This window comes from Neodiprion lecontei, chromosome 6, assembly GCF_021901455.1.
Source record: "Neodiprion lecontei isolate iyNeoLeco1 chromosome 6, iyNeoLeco1.1, whole genome shotgun sequence".
NCBI lineage: Eukaryota > Metazoa > Arthropoda > Insecta > Hymenoptera > Diprionidae > Neodiprion > Neodiprion lecontei.
Window position 1 is genome coordinate 852,966 of NC_060265.1, and position 22,703 is coordinate 875,668.

Consider the following 22,703-nt stretch of genomic DNA (forward strand, 5'->3'; position numbering starts at 1 on the left):
CTGAACGTAAAGATAATGATCGAAAACAAAAAGCAAAAAATTTACCACAAATCTTTTCAATCATCCGGACAGATCAAGACGGATTGATCCTACCTGCCATTCGTCGTTTCATAACATATATTGTACATAGGTATACATACTTTGTCTGCGGGCTATTAGTAAGTTGCGTAACCGAGCATGCTTACGCAATGAGCAGGTAATTCTTGATGCCTGTGTGCTAAAAAGTGTACCGATTAATACCCGTTTCAGTTCTACCACGAATAAAATTTTCTCTTCTTTTCGTTTCAGAAGCTTTTGATCGAAGCGATTTTTTTCCCGTTTCTTCTACTCAACTTGCATTCTTTAATAATTTAAATCATTGTCATTTTTTAAACTGTTTTCCGAAATTTCAACCCGTCTGCGGGATTTTTAGCTGCATTGTAGATGGCACGGTTCATTCCGTTCTTTTTATCGATGTTAGACCAAATTTGTCAATTTCATACTCGGACGTTATCAATCTTACGGCTTCTTCAAACATACCTGATACATCGCGGTTTGATATATAATACGATAATATACATCTTATCTGGCGATAAGAGCCGTGACCTGTACAGAAAGAGAGCTAGAGAGAGAGAGAGAGAGAGAGAGAATCACTTGCAAGCATATCCCAACGATAAATTTCTTTGCAGCTACTGCAAACGTTTACTTTTCACAATATTACATTAATAAGCCAAAGCGATTTGACCTGCTGATCTCATTTCAGTAATCTTACTTTTCCCAGCAACTATCATAACAGATTCGTTTCTAAACGGGATCGACGATTTCAAATATCCTTCATGCCGAAGGCTTTAATATATTTAACCGGTTGACTTGTATTGCGCAATTTTTTTACTCCTAATGAATGTAATTCTCTTTTGACTATTTTCGATGAAAACTAAAGCCGATCAACGACTTTTGCAGAAAGTAGGAGCGATGGAGAAAACACCTTACATGACTGCCTGGGACTGCGAAACAGCGTACGCTCCTCAGCCGAGACAAAAACGCGCAGGTAGTCGGCGTCTTTTGCAAACATCATGGATTGATCATGAGCTGGGTGTTGCCTTTGGCAAAACACAATGGAACCACATCGATCGTAAAAGTCGCATTGTTTTCCCGGCCCTATTTCTCCTATTTGTCGTGCTTTACTGGCCAATACTTCTCCTCAAAAAAGCGTCTTAATATGTTGACCTTTTTCGAATTTAGGTCATTTATATTTATTTATTTATTTCTTCACCGTGTTTCACTTTCCTTATTCTGGTTTCTTCATTCAATACGGCGAAAGATTCATTTCTAGGATTTACAAATTCACAAATTCCTACGAACGTATATCGATAAGACGCGTTTTGGGATCCAGTCTATAAATGTACCGTTCACTTTTACTAGAAAATCAGATTAGCTGTAGTAGTTTCGGGTGTTATAGCTTCGAACCGAAATGTGGATAATATTCATTGCTAAACATTCAATGCCAGCGCAATGAAAATTCTTGTCTTGTCAACAAAGTCTTCCCTCGTAAACCTGAGCGAGCGCTGAGGGAAGTAAAAACCCCCAGATTAACATTAAAATTAGAGCGTAATCAATGTCAGACATACCGTGAGCGCAAATAATGACCACATAATATATTAGATTGTATTGTAAAAATTATGTACGTATATCGACGTTAAAAATCGACACGGAGACGTGTTATATTTTATGTAAAATAAATTGAAAACAATACAATAACAAAAACAAAGACGTTCCCAATGGGTTTCCTCAAGTTAACGTATATTAACAAGAATTCTTCATCGTCAGGTTTGTTAAAAACTAATCGGTACTCACAATCAATCTACTTCCATTTCCTCGACTAGCGTGTCTTCCCGCAATTCGTCTTCGCTTGTCTCTTCTCCGTCACTCTTCGCCTTTTCTTTTGCTGCCTTGTGTTCTCCCAGTCGTTGAATATACTTAATTGTATACTGGTTGAAATCACAGCTAAAATAGTTTCAACAGCTTATGTCACGTAATTTTTATCGAAATAAAAATAAAGGATAACGACGGGGCAATTGTACTCACATTTTACTCAACTCGTCGTACTTTCTTTGCATGTTTTTCTGCAGTGTTAACAGCACCGGCATTTGTACTGTTGAATTTATTTTCGATCCCTGCCTTGTTAGTATCGCGTTAATCCATATCAGGTAAAAATGAATATGCCTTGTATTTTCCAACTCTGAAGCTACAAACTTCAACACCCTCTCTACGTAGACATCAGGCAAGCTTGTTATAGTCAATTCAACTGAAATAAAAAATATCGCAGACTTATTATTCACCGATATTAACGTAATCTCGTTTAATCTCAGGATTCCATTCAACGTAATTGAACATCACGATTTAAATATGAATCAAAGTTACTCACTGTCCCGGTATGGAACATTCTCGATTACTTCTTGGATTAATAGCTTTTCGTTCAGCTTAAGGGCCATCATGAGCGCTGTAGTAAAATAAGGAATATAGAAATACCAGTTTGGTAATTAAGAATGAAGAAACGAAATCACTGTAGATTCTGTAAAAAAATACAAACCTCTGGCATGTTCTCTTTTGAACAGGGTCTCTTTAACAGTCTGTGGCGTTATACCGAACTCCAGTTCAAACGGATCGAACACTAGCCCCATGTCCAAAGAATATATCAAGAGACCCTCTGTGGTTGCCGCAGCCCACGATTGTCCTGGAAAATTATTTCTCAGGCTCAACGAATGCGAGTTTATTGTTTTTTATTGCTTAACTTCAATTTATTTTGTTCTACCTGTCGGAGAAAATTGAAGACTGTAAACTCTAACTTCTGGCTTGATACTTCTGCTAGCCATATCACCCTTTCTAACTCCTGGTAAACGAAGAGATACCTTTCCGCCCTCATTCTCTTCCCGGTCTTCGACCAGCGCCACATTACCAAATTCGGTCATTTTCCGTCTGTTTATAAAATCCTGTGAAAGGTTTAATAGCCGTTCAATAATTATAGCTATCGTTTTTCAGTTGAGCCGAAAATTATCAACTTACATCGACCGCGTCGAAAGACCGATTCTGCGTTACTTCAAACTTCTTCAAGAGTACGGATTCTTGGATGTTGTAAATGCAAACGTTTTTCGACTGACCTCCAGCAAGTATGCACGAGCCATCAGCCATGTAGCAAAGACAGGTGAAGGCTCTGTAACAAAATACTAAATTAAATAAGCAGTAATCACTTGCATTCTAAATCTGAAAAATATCCATTTATTGCACTCACTTTCCCTGCAAACTCTTCTTAGCAGTCACCAAATCTGTATCTGATCTCCCACTGCCCAGGTCATTCTTTCCCTCAATGCTACTAGTCTGCATCGCCGTTTTGCAATCAAAAAATGAAATCTGCCCGTCTAGTGTAGCGACAGCGACTTCCTTGCCATCAGGTTTGTATACAACGCACAAACCGTCCGCTGTCAGTTGAATAGTTTCGTGAGCAGAGCCACTTTCAATGGCATTCCACAATTTCAACGTCTTGTCCCAGGAAACGGATGCTAGTGCCGAACTCGCTAGATTTGGATTGAAAGCGAGACTCGCCACCGGACCTTCATGACCAGCGAGAATCTGATGAAGGATGTTTACAGAATCAATACTAGGTTTTTAATAATACTTATTGTTCTTTTTCAGCTCGTAATTGCAAATCTTGAAACGGGAAAAAAACTCACTTCAAGCAGTCTCCCGAGTTTCATACTCCACAGAAATATTTCAAAGACATCTTGACCGCCTGCAGCAAGAAATTCGTCGCTCGCGTCTAAGGCGACGCAAGAAAATTGTACGGGGCGAGGAGAAACTAGAGTACGGAAGTTCCTGTACCTCGTCATGTCATAGGCTCTGACTGTGCCGTCAAGGGAAGCGGAGACGACGAACTTCCGATTGTGGCTAAAAAGGACATCGCTAATAGCCGAGGAATGTTCCTGGAACGTTATAGTACAGAATCCAGTCGCTGCGTTCCACAGTTTGACTTTTCCATCGTCTCCACCAGTCACTATGTACTGACCATCGGGACTGTAGGACAAACAACTCATGTTTGTGCTGTGACCCTGCTGCTTCATTGCATAAGTTTCACTCTGCCATTCCCAGACCAAGAGTTGACCAAGGCCAGAACAACCGAGTGCTATCCAGTCCCCGGTATTATTCAAGGCTATCGATGAAATGCACTGCTCTGAAATACTGCGAAGATTTTCCTTATAATTACATTGAAATATGATTGGCGTTTCTTTGTTTGTTTTTGTCGCAGACAACTCACCTCAGGGAATGAATCATATTAACATCGGGCATTTCATGAATGAAAAAAGCTCCAGTACTGAAACCAGTAACAAGAATTTTCGTATCGCGATGGTAAGCAGCTGATGTAAGAACTGCATCTGAGTTTTGTTTTCGTACTTCATCGCCCAAATAGTGTCGGCCCAATTTTTTGTAGAATAATTTCTGAACTTTGCTCTCCTTATCTGTTGTATCCTCCTCATCCTCTGCATCGTCTGCGGCTATAAATCAATTACTTTACTAACTTAGTTTCGCTGTACAGAAATAGCACAAAAATCAATACAAATTTAAAGGAATTATCGACTAATGTGAAACTAGTCCAGTTCAAAATTTTAATTAATTTGTAGAATGTCGTTTCCATTGCAAGTACCTGATTGGTTTGATACATGTTTGTCCTTCTTCTTCTGTTTCTCTGTCTTTTCCAAAGCTTTATCAAAATCTATGTCATCTTCGCTTTCGCTTTCTTGAGGCTTCTGTTTTTTAGCAATAGGCTGCCAAGGTGTTAAAGCATCAGGATCGATGCTGCATTCCCAAACACACAGCTGACCATTTCTTCGAGAAATGTATAAATCAATCCGTATCATTATGTCAATTTCCGAAAGACAGATAGACATAAACAAAGGTTTTTAAAGCGTCAGATATCTTACCTGCTAATCGTGGAAAGATCATAAGAGTCTTTCTCAAAGAAACATCCGACTATAGAATCAGTGTGGCTCCCAAGAGAATAGGATTTGAAGTTTGCCCATTTTTCCAGACTGTACAATCGTGTCGAGTTGTCCTTAGAGCCCACGGCTAAGAGTTTCGAATCATATGACCAGTCGATGTAGGTAGTTTCGTCAAAAGCGCCATGGAAAACTCGTTCCATAACAAATGGATTGAATTCTCCCGTCAATAGACCCGGTGCTTTGAATACGAAAACTGAAAGAAAACCATAATTAGAAATTCTTGAATTTTTCTATTATGCGTAAAGACGACAGCCGGCAAAGAAACTTGTAAATTACTCACCATTATTTTCTTTACATGCAGCAAAATGCTTTCCGTCTGGTGAAAACTTGATACATCTAACTCGTCTTTTGAATCGATATTTGTGTATAACTCTCCGGCTAATCAGACTTATCAAACTTGCTTCTCCCTCTGTAACACAACAATAAGATCAGACATTAGGTAATATTTTGCTTTGAACAGATATGAAGTACATTGGGAAGATGACACAGGCAGTTTTGAATAACGGAAATCAGCCTGTTAACACTTTTGCCAATTACATATGAATACAGAAGTAATTTATTCAAATTGTCATTTTTAATGCTCGTAGATTTATAGTCTTGGTCAGCAATCATGTTCCGTTCCCTTGTCTCATGTAAGCGATTTCTCATCATAAAGAGGCATCGAAGTTTGGTTCTTACCTTCATTTACTGCTATCAATATGGATCCATTAGGTGCGATATCGATCGACGTGTAATCGAACCTGCTCTCAACTGGCAGTGTGGACGATTTGTTGCTGGAAAAAAATAATTCTCACGGAATAAAAACTACTTTATCCTGCAGGTGCATGTTCACAGGAATGTCGTAAACAATGCGAAAGAAAACTCACTTCTTGAGATCAAAAATGGTGATTCGATTGCCAACCGGACTGATGACGGAGTACCCATCGGGTGAAAAGATTAAATTTCCTTTGCGGTAAACGGTTCCCAGCAAATTGCTGAACTGTAAGAATAAATTCAGAGAGGAAAGTTCAAAGCGGTTTGTAGGTTACGAAGCGCAACTTTCGAGGTTGAACAATTATTCAGATGCTTTTTAATACGAAAGTCGGGGTGATTATATGAAATAAGCTGAAACGGTAAGCGCATACAAACTCACCTTGTAAGCGAACTTCATTCCGATAATAAGAAAGATTGTAAATTACGCGAGGTTAGAATTTGAAACTTGGCCACATGCTTGAAGCGCGTCGTTGCGGCTGCGTTGGATCGACAATCCGATTCGATTGCGTAGAAATATTCGATAAGCGAAAGAAAAGCAGACTCGAAAGGATGGCTGCGTTCACGTGATCGGTCATGTGTTTAAAATCGGGCGTCGGCTAATAGGAATAAATATCAATTCGTTAGTCAGATATCGACGCGAGTGAAACGAAAGGGTGAATTTATTCTTTGGCAATCGTCGAGGCGTTGATTTTTGATAATCCGAATAAACGCGGAACCGCGCAAAGGCGCCAAAGGACGAAATGCGAGTCACGAGACCCCGCGGCGTTGAGCGCTTCGATATCTATCGAAGCGCTCGAAGGGTTTTTAAAACGTTTTGCCCAGTCAGCGGACCTAGGCCAGCGACTGACGTCAGCTATAAAGGATAAGACGTGAATCCCCATTCGCTTTCCCCGAGGTTCACGGCAGTTGGGAGCCAATAGCATCGCGATAGACAATCCCGCACGGGCAAGCTAACAGCTCACCTCTCGCTCCTCTCGTCGTCACATGACCCTTTTCACTGTGTAGGCCATATTTGACAGTGTCCAGTACTAGTTTAGTGAAGTGAGTGTGTGAAGATTGTTCCTCTTCACTTAACCCCTGGTGTTTTTTGATATAACCTGTAAATACTCTAACAACTAAACTCGCCAAGATGAGTACTGTCGAAATCGGAGAAACAAATCCCATCTACGGGCCATTCTTTGGAGTAATGGGCGCCGCCTCGGCGATCGTCTTTTCCGGTGAGTTAAAACGCTTCGGCTGTTTCCCAGGAGGCCTACGATACAACTATTTTAATAACCACGCGCAATGCAACTGCCCCCGGGGGCGTCAATTCTCATCGCTAGGCTCATTCGGCAATTCCTCCAACCTTTTGCCAAATTCGTCATTTAATCATAGCTGTAATAAATGGAAAATAACGTGCCCGGAGACGGATAACGAACCAAGTTTTTCACAATGATGTACAAGCGATCGATGACGTATCGCACGATGTTCGCGATGAAGTATGGATACAATTTTGGAACGCCATTTTCTCACACGATTGAGATTATATGTATACCCTGAACTCGTTTCGTAATGATACTATCGAAACACTTGTACTCCGCTCTCCGTCTCCTCTCTCCCGCTCTTTTGTTCGGATTGTAGTTAAAGGAACAAAAAATATATCTATATATATATATATATGTGTATGATAAACTCGTCAAAACAGTTACCTATCCTTCCAACAAATTATACCTCGACGCAACCTGGAACGCAGAGTAGAAGGAAGGAAAACCTCTGCAATCATCTCCTTTACCTTTTCCCGTCCGTTCTCGGGAAGGAAAAAAAGCCGAAGCCAGAGGTTCGACGGGAGGATTTGTTGCGCGAAAAGCAGCCGCGTTCCGCCCGCCGTTCTTCGTCGTAGGCGTCAGGTCGACTCTATCTAGAAATCAATACGAATCTTACTCTCTCGTTCTCGTCCCTTGCGCCAGAATTCGCTCTTTCTCTCCTCTCTTCTCCTCTCTTTCTCTCGTCGTCGTCAGTCAGGCGCGCGAGACGAGATGGTCGGTTTCGATCGCAAAATCCGCGAGCCGGCTGAACGACGACGCGACCTGGGATGAAAAGAAAGATCATCAGAGCAGGCCTCGAAAAAAAACGAGGAGTCTGGGAAGTTTTTGGTTCCTGGCCAAATTGGCCGAGCCCCGTTTCCCTAAATCACGTATCTTTCTCCCGTAAACAGGGTGAAAAAGAAGAATCGAGATCGGCAAAGAGCGGAGAAGAAGGATCGAAAATGATCGCGGGACCGTGCCACGCCCCCCTGGCTCACGAGGCCGGGACTTACATGATTGTCATGTGACTCGAGCAACACGAGTCGGTCATGTGACCACCGCTCCCTCGGTGGCAAACCACTCGACGCATTATGCGAGTCGGCTGAATCCTTTTTGCAATGGGAAATTCCTCGACAGCCTCCTCAAATCCGGCCAACTCAAGGATCGGCTTCAATTCTTTTCGAATATACGTCACCCCTTCGCGGGCTCTGCTCTTCTCTTCTCTTCTTTCCAGTCTTTCCACCCGAATTCCCGTCGAAAGATTATCGAGTTACCGTCGTCGAATTCCGCCTGCCCCGCCCCAGACTCACTCTGCATCATCCCGACGATCTATGAGGCTGGAGTTTAACGCGACGAAACATCAGGGAAAAAATCGTTACGGAGCAATTTTATAGAACAACTTTCAGGGAGTCGGTTTCTCGATGTGAGAGTATTTTTTCTTCGTCATAGTTTACTAAATTTCAGACATTCCTAAAGGTGCGAAGTAACGATTTTTCCTAAACACGCGTAACGTTACTACCTTCGTAATCGCGACGATCTATCGTCTCTTTCTATGATATGCCTTAGCAGCGCCAGCATTAGCAGAATTATATCCACGCGAATGTTTAAATTGATTGAAAATCGAATACTGCTCTCGGTATGAACAGTCGTTGAAATTTCACGCCACGTGACGATGTACGAGGGCAATTATCTGACGATTCTGCAAGAAAATTCTCCTCGCGCATTTATTTCTGTAAATCAGCTTTGTTACAGCGTGGTTCTATATCGTATTCCTGTTTCGTGTTGTTCTTTTTTCCGTCCATTGATAGCAAAGGGGCGTAACTTCGTTACGTAATTTCCATCAACGCGTTGTGTAGACGAAACGCTGAATTAGTCTCGCGCCAGCGATGAAGGTTACGGATATATGTGAACGTACCGGTAGTCCGCAACAGCCTCATCACTACAGCTGCTCACGTTGTACAATTCCACGAAATTGATCTCCATGGGCAAAACATGAGATGATTCTGCCGTCCGATTTCTGCCGGAACGTTTTTTTTTTTTTTTTTCGAAAGAGAGATGCTGCCGAACTTCAACTTCGCAAATTCAAATTCAAATGTTGCCGCAACAAAAATTAAAAACAAATTTGCATGAAAGTGTTACCGCATCACGCTCCTACAATTTTCTATACACCGAAAGAGTGAATTAATACTTGATACTCGGTGTACTCGGTCTATTATATCTGTGCTATTCTTATCTCCGGTATTATTCGCAAAAGACTATCGACAATCACTTGAGTATGTTATTAGTCAGCTTTGAGCATGTTTAAAAAAAATTGCTCAAATTCAACTCTTTGAGACGGATACGATAAATACAATGAGGATAGGCCGTAGTTCTGAATATACGTAAAAGAAAAACGAGGCTGAAGTTAATAACGCTAATGAAACGAAACGTCAGGGGAAAAAATGATTATGGTGCAATTTCTGCACGACGTTCAAGGATTTGACTTTTCGAAATGTATGAGTATATTTTGTTTGTAATAGTTTACTAAATTTCGGACAATCGTGAATTTGCAAAGTAACGATTCTTCCTAAACATGCGTCGTTACTGCAGCGTTACCAATTTCATCCTCATAAAGAAAAAAAGCAGACCGGCATCGCGGCAGGAAAAAAAATTATACACTTCATCACACGTTCGCTGTATAGAACAAATACGTATGTTCTTACCTACGTTCCGTCACGTATCCGAGAGCAATTCCTATGGTAATATAATTGTAAACGATGCAAAATGATGATGCGCGATGACTCGGCCGCCCACAGAATTTTATTGATTGCGAGTAAAGCGTTGGAACTCATTGCGCTTCTACCGTATGATATCTCGACGTGCAGATCCCGCTGCTTCGTTGCTGATACCAATTCAGTTGTGATCGCAATTTCAGGGCGAATTTTCAGATACACAAATTCTGCAGTAAGAGATTCGAGTATACTTATAGTGAATTAGTCGGAATTTCAAAGCATGATGGCATGTTTCAATTTCTTAGATAAATTAAGTCTACTCACAGTGACGATGATTCGGTCAAACGATATCAAGTGTCGGGAATAATTAACAACAAGCCGAACAAACGAGAGAGAGAGAGAGAGAAGAAAGGAAAATAGAATGGTAAAGAAGACGAGAAGCGCGTATTTCACGTCGGCACGAAATCCGGCGTTGAAGAATGAAATTGGCGACATGTGCATCGGCAGCAATGTTGTTTGGGTAAAGAGATATATCTATACGCATTGTAAAACTGTTGGCACGTAATCAAGATCAACGTACCGCCGCCTCGTCGCGAGACGTTGTGTTGTTTTACGACCACGGTGTGCGCGGTGGCGCGGTTTTTCGTTTATTGCTAACAAAACAATTTAAATCGTACACTTTCAACAACCTGCGCTATTGTACACCAAAGACACCGCGAATGAAAATAAAGTCGTTGTCGATTCCTCGAGATACGATCCCTGATCCATCCTCGCGGACCATTTACAATCCCTCGTCGCAACCAACATTCAGTTTTACGATTGGTTCTCTGGTTTCCATCACGTTCGCCTTCGAATAAATCTCTGAAACCTTATATACTTATGATTGTTGTTTTTCGCAGCCCTCGGAGCGGCCTATGGAACCGCAAAGTCCGGTACCGGTATCGCAGCCATGTCCGTCATGAGGCCTGAGCTGATCATGAAGTCCATCATTCCCGTCGTCATGGCGGGTATTATAGCCATTTATGGTCTGGTGGTGGCGATTCTTATCGCGGGGTCGGTCGACTCGCCGACGAACAATTACACCCTTTACAAGTGAGTATATCATTCGATCGATCAATCGCGATGACACACTTTTAACCCACGACTTTTACATTCGATAGCCTTACAGATTTTCACACATTTGTCTCACCGAGGTGCCGCCGTTGGGACAGAAATATTACGCCAAAAAAAAGTCGCGCGTTTGCAGTGATTTTTTCAATCACTTTTCCTTGTGGATATTATTAATCTCGAAAGTGACAGAAACCATGCATGTTTATTACCGAATCGCATCCAATTGTAAGACGCGCAGATTTCTTCACATGTACGTAATTTCGTCAACTACTGAACCGATCTGCAACACCTCTTATTTTCGGCAATCACTACATTATTCATAATTATTATTATTAAGGTTTTCTCGTTTAATCAGCCGTTGCAGTCGCCGCGTTCGTCGACCTAGGGTGAGGGCATTTCAAGAAGGTTTTAAAAGCTACGAGGCTGAGCACATGGCGGCGTGCCTAACCTACACGATCGGATGTGTGTAATAAATTGAGCGGACGAAACGAGAAAAAAATTAAAATTAAAATAAAACCAACAAAACGGCTGATTCATTTCTCCGTGGCGCCCGCCTTTATTTCCACCGCGATTATTCATTGTTTCTAAAATAACCGCGCAGCGAGAAATTTTGACGCGTTCACAACGACACGCGAATTAATAATTAGCCCGTGATGAAACACGCTTCGAACACTGCAGTATTCAAAGTTGTAAACCAACACATGAATTGCGTCCCATACATACGCGTATATTCCCAATTTTATACCTTGTACGGATCGCCTCAGCTGATCGAATCACGCAGGTCTCTTCGCCACGCTTCAAAATGCACTCCAACTCGGCATCTGACACACCCGAAAGCCGACCCGTACATACTTGACGTACCGACACTGTTTCACAGCTGAAACGATGAAACGATCCGTCTCGGTTCCGCTCTCGAATCGCTCTGACGCGGGACTGAATCGAAGGAATCGAATCCGTTTCGAACCTGCAGCCGACCGCTTCTCATCCGATCATTTCAGGCTCGCCTGATGACAAATCGAATCCCAAAGCGGCACGATATCCGGTATATTAGATACATTTTTCTTCCCCGCGACTTTCTGGGTCCAAATTTGACCGACAACGGGACTTATAACCGACCTGCGACAATCTCACCGAACGTGCGTGCCTCAAGTTCTCTCTAGAGAAGATCCGATTCACGATTGCGCTGCGGTTCCACGGCTGCCAATTTTTGCCCCCTTTCTCTCTTTTTCTCTCCGGGATTTCCCGCCCTATTTTTTGGCACCAAATTGCTGTCGCATCTCGACGTCATTCGCGACAATGAAATTATTTCTCTCGGGTTCTACGAGGAGGCACGTGCAGCCCTTATTACAGTCGTAGTTTGAGCGTAAGTGTCATATCCTCGCGGTTATTCGTCGGGAATAAAATATGCTGACCCGGCTGCTTTGCGGCATCATCAGCGCCGAGCCGTTTGGTGTCGCGATTTTCAATCCGCGGTCTGCGACGCATCGACAGTCAAGCAGTGACGTGTCCTCGTCGTTCTCCTTCCGCGCCATTCAAACGAACAAAGACCTTCTCCCCCGTTCGGCAAATCAAATTCAAAGGCCATTCGTATTGCTTTCGCGTACAAGTACGTATCACGCTTAGGCATAAACTTTTACTCGCGATTCGAGAGCTGTGTTATAAGTGGGCGGACACTGAGCGACTGAAAATTCGTATCGTCGCGAGATCATTATTCAATGCGCATAATCGACACAGGGACAATTTTGCAATCTGTATAATTGCGTATGGATGTATGTGTAATAATCGCGTGCTACAGATGTATTCAAGACACGACGCAAGTTATGTCCGAATAATTTTGCTCTGACAACGGTTCTTTCTCTTTCAGATTTTTTTTTTTTCTTTTAATCATCATGTTGAAGTTAGTAACGTAATCGTAACGATCCAAGCTGCGAAGAAACCGTTACTTCGTGATTTTGGAATTGTTCGAAATTCGGTAAACCGTAATTAATCAAAATATACTCATGTTTCGAAACCTTCATTCCTTCAAAGTCATTGCAAAAATAAGAAAACGGTCATTCTTTTTTACGTCCCAATGTTTCGTTACGATAACGTTACTAACTTCGATCTCGTTTTTTTTTTCTTCTCCATTTTTTCGTTTATTGTCAGCTCACCGATTTATCGATTCTTTTCACGATACCAAGGTTACAGATCTCGAGGCCAACGACGCGTCGCGTCGCGTCTTCCCGCCTACGATTTCGCGACGAAATTAACCCTTACACCGATATTATCAAAAATAGATCACATCCACGTCTCTGGCAAATCGTTTTAAGATGCCGGCACTATTTATAGCTAATGTCTGTTCATGATGAATATTCTCGTCCTATGTGTTCAGCTATTTCGCACGGAGTACAGTTTCTGCAATGCTATCAAACTACGACGCCTGCAATTTATACCATTTTTTTTTTTTTTTTATTTTATTTACTACCTTGAAATCGGGTCGTTCGTTATTTTCTCTTTTTTTTTTTATGTACGTCTGAAATTGAGTTGTTTCCACAGACAACTTACACTCCCAGAGAATTAATATTGAAACTGGCTGTCTTTTTTTTCCCTCCCCGCGTGTATTTGTGCGAAGGCCTGCAGCGCTACTCGCTTTCGGTTCTTGAATCGTACCGGACGGCCTGAAGCTGTAGACTGCTGCACGCGAAGTACGAATGGACCACTTGGCAAACGCCGGAGGGGAAGAATTTTCACCAACGGTACACCGATCACCGTTGTCTAGAGTATCCGCGGTGCACGCTGGCTAGAGTCTAGACTCTGAAAGTCTAAACTATAGTTAGATCGGCTGGTCCGGACGCAACACACCGGACGGATATAGACCCGGTTCACAGTTTCGACATTTTTACTACGTACATACCTACTCGCGTGTCTGTCACGGGATATGCAGCCGCATTGCTGCCTCGTTGCGATGCGTCGTTTGCATAAAATTGTATAAACTGGGTAAATTCATAACGCAGATTAGAAAGGCGTATGAATCAACAAAATTGTCGAGGGTAAATTACGAAAATAATTGAATCGGGAACTGGAAAAATTCTCATCTTAATTACTCGTGCGCGATTTTTTTTTTCTTTTCAAACAGTTTGCGAGAAACTTACAGACACACACACCTCACCGCATTCAATATTCGTATTCTCTCGTTATCGATGACGTGAGAAATTTACGAAAAAATGCGATCTAAAGGATGGTGTGTAACAGTTGCAGTGACGTTGGCTTTATGTTTTCAGGGGATTCCTTCACCTCGGAGCTGGTCTCGCGGTAGGATTTTCGGGTCTGGCCGCAGGTTTCGCAATCGGCATAGTGGGTGACGCAGGTGTGAGAGGTACCGCTCAACAACCGCGTCTTTTCGTCGGTATGATCTTGATCCTTATTTTCGCCGAAGTATTGGGTCTCTACGGTTTGATCGTCGCCATCTTCCTCTACACCAAGGTGTGAAGCGGTAATAATACCGGGACTGATTCACGCGGGAATATTCATCTCCCCCCTAGATATAAAATTACATATAAATACCATCAACAAGAACGAGAAGAACAACTACAACAACGAGAATAAAAAAAATATACATATATATGTATGTATATATATGTAACAGACGCAGACAAGCGAGCAACACTTCTCTTCACTTCGCATAGTAATCACACTAATAACGACATCTCTATTATCCGCATAAATTGGAAAACAAAAATTTCATTTATTAATCAATAAATTCGCGAAAATTCGATCGCGCGATGCAAGGGTAGTAGATCGTTTTCTCTCTTTCTCTCTCTTACTCCCATCACCGCATCATGTGCCTACCCATATGTACAATCCTTGCATGAAGTAGCTAACGATCTTAAGGGAAAGCGATAAATGAAAACCTGAATTACTCTGGTTTTTTTTTTTTCTTTGACGCTTTGATATGTGGAAAGAATGAGGGGATGGAGAAGAGTAGGGAGATAATATAAGAAGATGAAACAGAAATGATCAAATAAATGAAGAACACTCGTCGCACACCTGCAAAGTCAGTTTTCTGTATAATATAAATAAATATACACACACAAACATATATATATATATATATATATATATATATATATATATATGTATATGTTGTATATGTATTGATACCCAGGGGGAGGAATATTTCCGACAAGGAAAAAGAAAAACCGGCGACAAAAACTGTCTGTAATAAATAATATACGGTTGTCGTCGCGTCATATCATGTAAATCGTTATCATCCGTCATTTTCGTCATCGTTACAAATCGTCACCTTCGTCGCCGATGTGTCACCGCTACAAGAGGAAGGAAAAGAAAAAAAGAGGAGGAAAAATTGTTTAGACAAAAATCGATAAATAATATTCAAACAAACGAACAGCAAATTATATTAGCCATTACGATACTACTATGGGTACAGTAACATAGGGCTGCTACTGCCATGTGCTAAAATAATAATATACAACGTAGTATAACCGCACTGTCGTCGTCATATACCTATATACGAGAGATCAGAGATGAACGTGTTGAAATTAAATCAGGAAATAAAAAATGAAATTCGATCAAACTTACGAACGATATGCGAATTTTCTCTTCAGTTCTGTCCGCGACGAAACGGCCTACTTTTTTTCCTTTTTTTTTTTTTCTTTTTTTAATACATTCAGCCAATTTCGTCCCTCAGTAATACCAGCTGACATTTTGATGCACTTTATTAGATTTTATTTTTATTTTTCTCTCTTCATCATCTCAATCCTCCCACCCCAGCTGCAACACATATGTATAGGTAAATTGTCGATATCACGCAGAGGGACATTAAAATCTGTGCACGTTTAATGAAATCGCGAGACGCGAATACACAGGAACACACAAAAGATAATACATTATGTGTGTATGATAGTGCATGTATAGAATATTATAATTAACGTCGGCAGCGTATATAATCCACGTTTAATCGGTGTGTACAACTGGCGGTGAAGGGGCGAAGGGAAAGGGTTCGGAGGAGGGATTAAAAAGGTAATGGAAGACGTTGAGAAGGGAGAAAGAAGTCGCTTGTTATTCCAAAGGAAAACCCGAAAGTTCCTCTTGCGCGCACCTTTCTCTATATTATTTATCATTCGTATAGCTGAAAAGAAACACACGTACATATAATATGCGAGATATCATTTTAGCGAGTACACATATAATTATACATACATACATACACGTGCATAAATTACATAACATAACGTACACGCATACACATATGGTACACATAGTATCTATAGAACTATATATTATAGTTTGAAAAGAAAAAAAGAAGACATCAGCTAGTTAAAATTAATAACTTCATTGGTTTTTAAATCGTTGCGTGTTGTATATGAAGAGGGCGGAAAAAGAAAGAGAATAGGAATAAAAAAGAAAATGATTGTATTAATACGATATACATATGTATAATTATGACTATATACACATATATTAAGCACAATTATTATATTTCTCAGAAGGGCAAACGAAACGTCAGCATCGAGTTTGTCTTTGTTATAACTTTTCGTTTTCTTTTTTTTTTTCCTTTCTTTTTCATTTCGCTTTAAGGTATAGAACCAAACGGTATACGAATCGTTTTTAGCCAAAATCCGCTCTACAGTAGAGAGAGAAAGAGGAGAAATAAAATAAAAAATGACTCATTCGTTGCTCTGTTTTCCTTTATCTTTCTTGCTCGCGGAAAAAAAATGTCAATGTCAAGTCTTTGCTGGATTCGACTACTGCATAAATTTACAATCTTATACCAAAAAAAAAAAAAAATATATATATATATTTAAATGGAAAAAGCATTGGAAAAAAATAAGATCCAGAAAACAAAATCATCAAGTACGCGATAGTATTACACCGAGATGACGTTGATACGTGCATATTAATAGATATCGGTCTGTAGTAACATCTGCAGTTTAAATTGTTCGTTCGTGAGGCAGGAGGTGGAATTACATTAGGGTTGGAGAGAAATATTTATCGCCTTAGGCCAGCGACAATTTCTTTCCCTTCATCATATTAATTACATCTCCCCCCCACAATGTGTCTTTCCAATGAAACATGGAATATTACTGAAATTACTGAAATCGAGAAAAAAAACGAACATGACATTGACCAGCTGATGCTATCTATATGTATGTACAATATATGATACCAAACGAAATGTAGAACGGAGCACGTAATAAAATAGTTGAACAAAAAAAGAAAGAAAGGAAAAGGATTACGACGAAGATGAAGAAGGTGAAAAAGAAGAAGAAGAAGAAGAAGAAGGAGAAGGAGAAGAAGTAGTAGAAGAAAACTAAGTAAAATAAATAATACAATTTGTACATTCCATGATATAAGTTTTGTTTCGAAACGACAAAGAAAAAAAACACACACACACACATAACGCGTGCATTATACGCAATCACGCGTTCGATCGCGTCGTTTTGCATTTTATTTAATTTGTTTAAATCCTTTCGCGAGGGAGCCCCCCGTTTTTAGCGTGTCGCTGACGGTTGTCCTGTGAAAATTCAACAAACTTCACTGAGAATAAAAAATGGGACACCGTCAACTTGCTGCGGGGTGCGCGTCAGGGTTTGGAGGAAAAAATTCCGCCATCGCATTGCGTACAAAGTCCTCGGGGTTAATTAATGAAGGAGAGGGACGAGGGTCTAATTGACACAACGATCTTTTATCGATAACAATAACCGATAATCGCTCAAGAGCTTATGTTATGTTGTATTGAAATCGCCGAAAGATCCGCCGTGTCGATCGTTTGGGAGCTGACGATCGATGTCGGCTAGATTTATTAAGCGTTATTATGACGTAGCTTGATTTTATTAAAAACGAACTCCCTATCTATCTCCGGATGATATTTGTTGAACATGTAAATCGCGTGTAATAATTTTAATCAAATTATTCTACGGTCTGCTCGAGGGCTGGGCAGTTTGTTATTCGTGATTACACCCGCAACAAGGGCGGAAAGATATGATCGATCGACGCGATCGAACGTATACGAGAATTGATTAATTAGCTATTTTACTGTCCACAGTATTTCGCATTAACAAGTCTAGAAGTAGCTGTTTTTTGTGAATTGATACATATAAATTATTACCTTTTCTCAATTTTTTTTTTTTTTTTTTTTTTTTTTCTGTCCATAGGGTTTGTTTTTCACCCATAATTGACATACATTCGACGTGAAATGATTGCAGGTGTCAAAATTTTCGGGAAAAACGAAACTATGAGTAAACGTGTAAGACCGTTGTTGCTTTTATTGCCTGAAAAATAATCACACAAATACGCCCTGCGATATTGTCTGGCGCAAAACCACCACCCCGACTCCTAAAATTAGGATATATCGTACCAAACGAAAATCGAAAACTGTGTAAATCCACCGATGAATCCGTTCGCTCGCTCACTCACCCTTAAAAAAAAAAAAAAAAAAAAAAAATCAATATGTGAAGCAACCTCCTCGCGAAATCTACGATTCTTGTCAACTATCTTTAGGTGTCCCGAAAATCTGTATAGAAATAACGTTAGAACTAAAAATGTAATTATAGATATAATGAAAGCTTGCCTGTTGTTATATTCTATAATGGCTCACAGGCCGAATTAGGGGGATACTTGACTCTGTATTGTTCACTGCGGGGAAAAGAGAGCAGGGCTGTATTCGAATTCGAACGAAAGGAATAAAATGACAACAGTTTTGAAGAGGAAGAGTGAGAGTGAGTGAGAGGGTGAGAGAGAACGGGCGCGCGGGGAATAGTTAAATTACTGCGTCGTAACGAGCACTGGCAGAGGCAATTATAAAGAGGTACAGAGCATGTATGCAATGGAGATTTTCGAAGTTGCAAAGAAAATGAAATAAAAAAAAAAAAAAAAAAAGAAAAAAAAGAAAATTAATAAGCGAACAACAACAAGAACGCACGAATACGAAGTAATATTACAGAAAAACAACAATTTTATTGTACCATGAAACAGCCCTTCGCCGCCCCCGCATGCAGGGAAATTCTTCCAGTGTTATTTACTAGTACCGGAAATTCATAATTGTTGAGTGCTGAAAAGTGATGATTGATCAATGATAATATTTATGTTAAAATTTGTCCTCGATGTTACAGAAAACCGTGTTTAATAAAAATTTAATTTGAACAAAGTTTCAACGTCCGTGTCCTTTATTATTATTGTTGTTATCATTATTATTACTACTTTGTGTTTTACGATCGTCGCCCACGTCTTGTTCCTTCAAAATCACCCTCCCAATTCCTCGACGTTGATATAAATAATTATTACACCATATTTAATTTCAGTCATCTGATATATTTATGTATATATATATATGTTATATGCTTTTCGAACAAGTAAGTTATTGAATAATTGAAAGAGTAATAAAATATCTGCGGCGTGCAATAAATCGAACCGACGGGATAACTTTTACTCGTTAATACGGATCGCTTAATCTTCAGCTTGTTACGTAAAGAATCGCGTTGCCTTGGTTTTCCCACTGCTAGCCTTGAAACGAATTACAGGTAGTCCGAGTCTAAGTAGCGTTCCATAAACGTCGCAAGGCTGTGACTGTGTAACGATTCCGTTTACACTTGCAATCATCGCACGTTTTTGGCGTATCAAAATTACGTTTAACGTGCGATAAAAAATAGGTACAACGATCATTCGTCCGTTTCGGACGAGTGCGGTATAACGTGCAAGCTATATACTTTGAAATGATAAAATTTCGCATATTGTGGGGTAAAAATTGAGGAAGAAGAGGAATGAAAGACAATTACGTTGTACGCGATGCCTGACGATCACGGCAATAATGACCACCCGTGTCCTTCGATTAAATGAGAAACCATGAAACGCGACAGAAATTTGTACTTTGTACGTACCGGGAGTTACTCGTCATATTATCGTATAGCCGTTGGTTCACTCACGCAAAATGACGTGCAACATTTACGAGGAAGCAACCACGGAAGAAGTTACCTGGAAACAACATTTCCGAGTGATCGATAGCTTTCGCATTGGTCTGGATAAGTAGCAAAAAGATTTTGTCCGTAAAAAAAAAGAAAAAAAACAAAAAGAGGAAATATAGCTCTGGGTAATCCGAAACCAATTCGCCGAAATTGCGATTCTACCGCGTTACAACGTGATGCAAACGGTGCAAACAAGAAAACGCCAACGGGGAACCTGGGCTTTATTGATTGTTCGCGTACCCGGGTCGTAATAAATATCATTCGCCAATTTTGACATGGCCGTTGCACCGCGAGGTGGTACAAAATTTCGAGCCAATGATTGGCGAAGGCCGGGTTTTTGCACTCTCTGCATATTTCTTTGGTTATTTTAATCGCGTAACGCTTGGTACGAATCACAGAGATCGCGAGGCACAGATAAGAGGCACTTTTCTTCGCGTACCCACATCACGGACAATCGCGTGCCACCGCTTTGCGATGAAAGGTCATACTAGGTAATGATGACGACGATGGTCGGTTGTCAAAATTCTTTCGCCATGCCTCATCCTCGGCTCTTGGCCTACATTTCGTCAGACGTGTAATAGCGAACAAGTTTCGTTGCGTATTCGCACACGACCTGCGTATATACGCCTGCATGTGGTTAACGGAAAATTGGAATTTAACAATTCTCATACGTTATAGCGCAGATCGTATGGTAGGACACTGATTGTACACCGATTTTAGTTCGGCGTGCAGACTCGTTTACAGATCTAAGTCTGGCTCGTACATCCACGAATTACCACAAAATTCTCCGTTAATTACGGCCCAAGTCCTGCTCTATTCTTTTGTATGAAAATATCTTCTGCCTGTGAATCTGAAGAATTTGCATAAAAGAAAAGGAACTATTCATGCGGAACGTGTAAATTAAACGAACATGCGAAACTTGTACACATCATTACATAAATGCAATTTCTCAACACTGGGCAAAATTCAAAGTTTTGCTCAGAAGAAAAAAGAAGAAGAAATGTACACCTGCACAGCTATACAAGCAGACATTGTTATATATGCGTCGTTTTCGGCAGGTACAATTGCAGGTGAATTATACACAGTGCTAAACCGTTTAGCTGTCGTTATTATCATTGTACACAGTCAATAACAGATCAACCTTTGAATCGTTCGTGTATAATGTTGTACGTAACGTATTATAAGTGGGTATGTATTAGTCGGTAGTTCTTAAAATTTGGCCAGTCGTTTCACGAAGGATAAAAAGTGAATTATTTCTATACGCAAATTATTCTTACTGAATGTGCAGTTTTACTTTGTAGTCTGGTTCTCACGTTATAGAAAATGAGGAAAGCTACAGTTGTATCCTGAGATATCGCTGAAACTTTTCAGCGTTCAGCGGAATCGCACGATTCCTCAAAACGACGCAGACACAACACCGTTCGAAAGTTGCTGAAAAATTGTGTACGAATAAAAGGAGTTTAAATATAATTGTGCCGTTTCAACCATACACGCGGGACGTAATGCGGGGTATCAGAACGGTATATGGTTACTCTCTGTAACAGTGTTCCGGCTGACTTGGTTCACTTAGTACAAAAGAGCCTTGATGTTAATTCTGTCCCGATTTCGGTCGGCCCGTCGCAGACTGATGGTTCTAATTTGTCCAAAGACCTTTCATGCCGTGTGGTTTTCAACGGTGGAAAGTGACGAAAAAAATTTCATTGCACTTCGATCAGCGTTATTCAACTCTAACGATGATACAGCACTTGAACTAATTTCCGCATCGCTTCTCGACCCTCGTAATTTAAAAGATTTTAAATCCAATTTTTTTTCACAAATTCATACTTTTGGCTTTTGCAATTTGTTATTAAGAAATACACCTTTTTCCGTCAGTATTTTGTTATTTAATTGTAGTTGGGGCATGGTTCGTAAGCTCAGGAAAAGCCTAGAAAACTCAGGGAATTTCTTACAGCAGGAAAAAGTCCGGGAATTCCGAAAATATGACTGAAATTTCGAGTCTGTGGAAAAAATAAACTCGGTTCCTATACAAAGTGATATCGGACTTGAGAAAAAAAAGATTGCACTTAAAATTTTCCGTCGCACCGCTTAATACGTTCTACGTGTATTACTCATTCTTAATATCAAACCTTCGTTCGTTTTTTACTTACAGAAAATCGCAGGCTGTTGTTGGTAAATTGATGGTCAGACAGTAAGATAGTTACTAGGTAATATTGACGGTATTAATAAGTTAATGTGTAAAAAAATTGTCATTAATGAGCGATATATTACTTGAAAGGTTGCCGGAAAAAATCTTACTTTCTCACCGGAATACATGTAGTAAAAGTTGGGGAATTCCAGATTTCAAAAAACTTACGAACCCTGTAGGGCCTTTCGGTTATTAGGCCAGAACTGGCAGTATATTTACGAAGCAAATTCGTGATTACCCGGGACAATTTTAAATTAGGGCATGTTCTCATGGACCTTCGATCCTCAGGTGCAAGCTTATAGGCTTCGCGGGGTTCGGCCAACGCCGAGCTTTCCGCACGTCAATCAATACGAGAGCTACCCGCAAGTCTTTACCCGAGCCACGAAATATTCCAGACGCCGGTACAGGGATGAGAGAAGAACGTTAGTCAGGTACTTTCTTAGTTGGGAATAGTTTGGCAACGATCTGAATACGCATTCTTTGATATTTTATCCGAATCAAAGCGGCACGGATAAAATTGTAAAACGACTGCCAATGAGGTGGATGTAGGCGTAACAATAAAAGGCACGAAAAAATCTGTTGCAACTTGCAATCTGTACAGCAGGTGCCATGCATGATCGAGGAATCAAGTGAAAATGATACGCGAGGCTCTCGTGGATCGGTGACGTAAT

General features: G+C 40.5%; 3 protein-coding genes across 6 annotated transcripts in view; 2 read left to right on the top strand and 1 right to left on the bottom strand.

Moving 5' to 3' along the window:
• LOC107217982 (glycine receptor subunit alpha-2) overlaps window positions 1-1,874 on the top strand; it is a 7,563-nt gene extending 5,689 nt beyond the window's left edge. For both annotated transcript variants that reach the window (XM_046742962.1, XM_015655708.2), the window contains one exon: window positions 940-1,874. In XM_046742962.1, coding sequence (XP_046598918.1) covers window positions 940-1,197 — 258 coding nt within the window. In that variant the 3' untranslated portion in view covers window positions 1,198-1,874. The remainder of the gene's footprint in view (window positions 1-939) is intronic.
• Window positions 1-6,300, bottom strand: part of LOC107217981 (periodic tryptophan protein 2 homolog) — a 6,793-nt gene extending 493 nt beyond the window's left edge. For 2 of the 3 annotated variants that reach the window (XM_046742957.1, XM_015655707.2), the window contains exons 1-15: window positions 6,163-6,300; window positions 5,897-6,009; window positions 5,709-5,803; window positions 5,311-5,439; window positions 4,953-5,223; window positions 4,676-4,857; window positions 4,289-4,526; window positions 3,708-4,212; window positions 3,269-3,606; window positions 3,043-3,190; window positions 2,792-2,969; window positions 2,570-2,713; window positions 2,405-2,479; window positions 2,065-2,284; window positions 1,834-1,983 (exon numbers count right to left, since the gene is read on the bottom strand). In XM_046742957.1, the coding sequence (XP_046598913.1) occupies window positions 1,836-1,983; window positions 2,065-2,284; window positions 2,405-2,479; window positions 2,570-2,713; window positions 2,792-2,969; window positions 3,043-3,190; window positions 3,269-3,606; window positions 3,708-4,212; window positions 4,289-4,526; window positions 4,676-4,857; window positions 4,953-5,223; window positions 5,311-5,439; window positions 5,709-5,803; window positions 5,897-6,009; window positions 6,163-6,180 (2,802 nt within the window). In that variant the 5' untranslated portion in view covers window positions 6,181-6,300 and the 3' untranslated portion in view covers window positions 1,834-1,835. Of the gene's footprint in view, window positions 1-1,833; window positions 1,984-2,064; window positions 2,285-2,404; window positions 2,480-2,569; window positions 2,714-2,791; window positions 2,970-3,042; window positions 3,191-3,268; window positions 3,607-3,707; window positions 4,213-4,288; window positions 4,527-4,675; window positions 4,858-4,952; window positions 5,224-5,310; window positions 5,440-5,708; window positions 5,820-5,896; window positions 6,010-6,162 lie in introns of all 3 variants that reach the window. The other variant, XM_046742958.1, reaches the window with a different exon arrangement.
• A 362-nt stretch (window positions 6,301-6,662) lies between these two features.
• On the top strand, window positions 6,663-19,033 carry LOC107217986 (V-type proton ATPase 16 kDa proteolipid subunit). The gene is made up of 3 exons (XM_015655715.2): window positions 6,663-7,000; window positions 10,677-10,869; window positions 14,148-19,033. Exons 1-3 carry the CDS (start codon window positions 6,913-6,915, stop codon window positions 14,353-14,355), a joined length of 489 nt encoding a protein of 162 aa, XP_015511201.1. The 5' UTR covers window positions 6,663-6,912; the 3' UTR covers window positions 14,356-19,033.
• Window positions 19,034-22,703: the final 3,670 nt, after the last annotated feature.

Coding starts and splice junctions, on each gene's coding strand:
- LOC107217986 (XM_015655715.2), top strand. CDS start 6,913: ATGAGTACTGTCGAAATCGGAGAAACAAATCCCATCTACGGGCCATTC. Junction 7,001..10,676: donor CTCGGCGATCGTCTTTTCCG/GTGAGTTAAAAC, acceptor TGTTTTTCGCAG/CCCTCGGAGCGGCCTATGGA. Junction 10,870..14,147: donor AACAATTACACCCTTTACAA/GTGAGTATATCA, acceptor TTATGTTTTCAG/GGGATTCCTTCACCTCGGAG.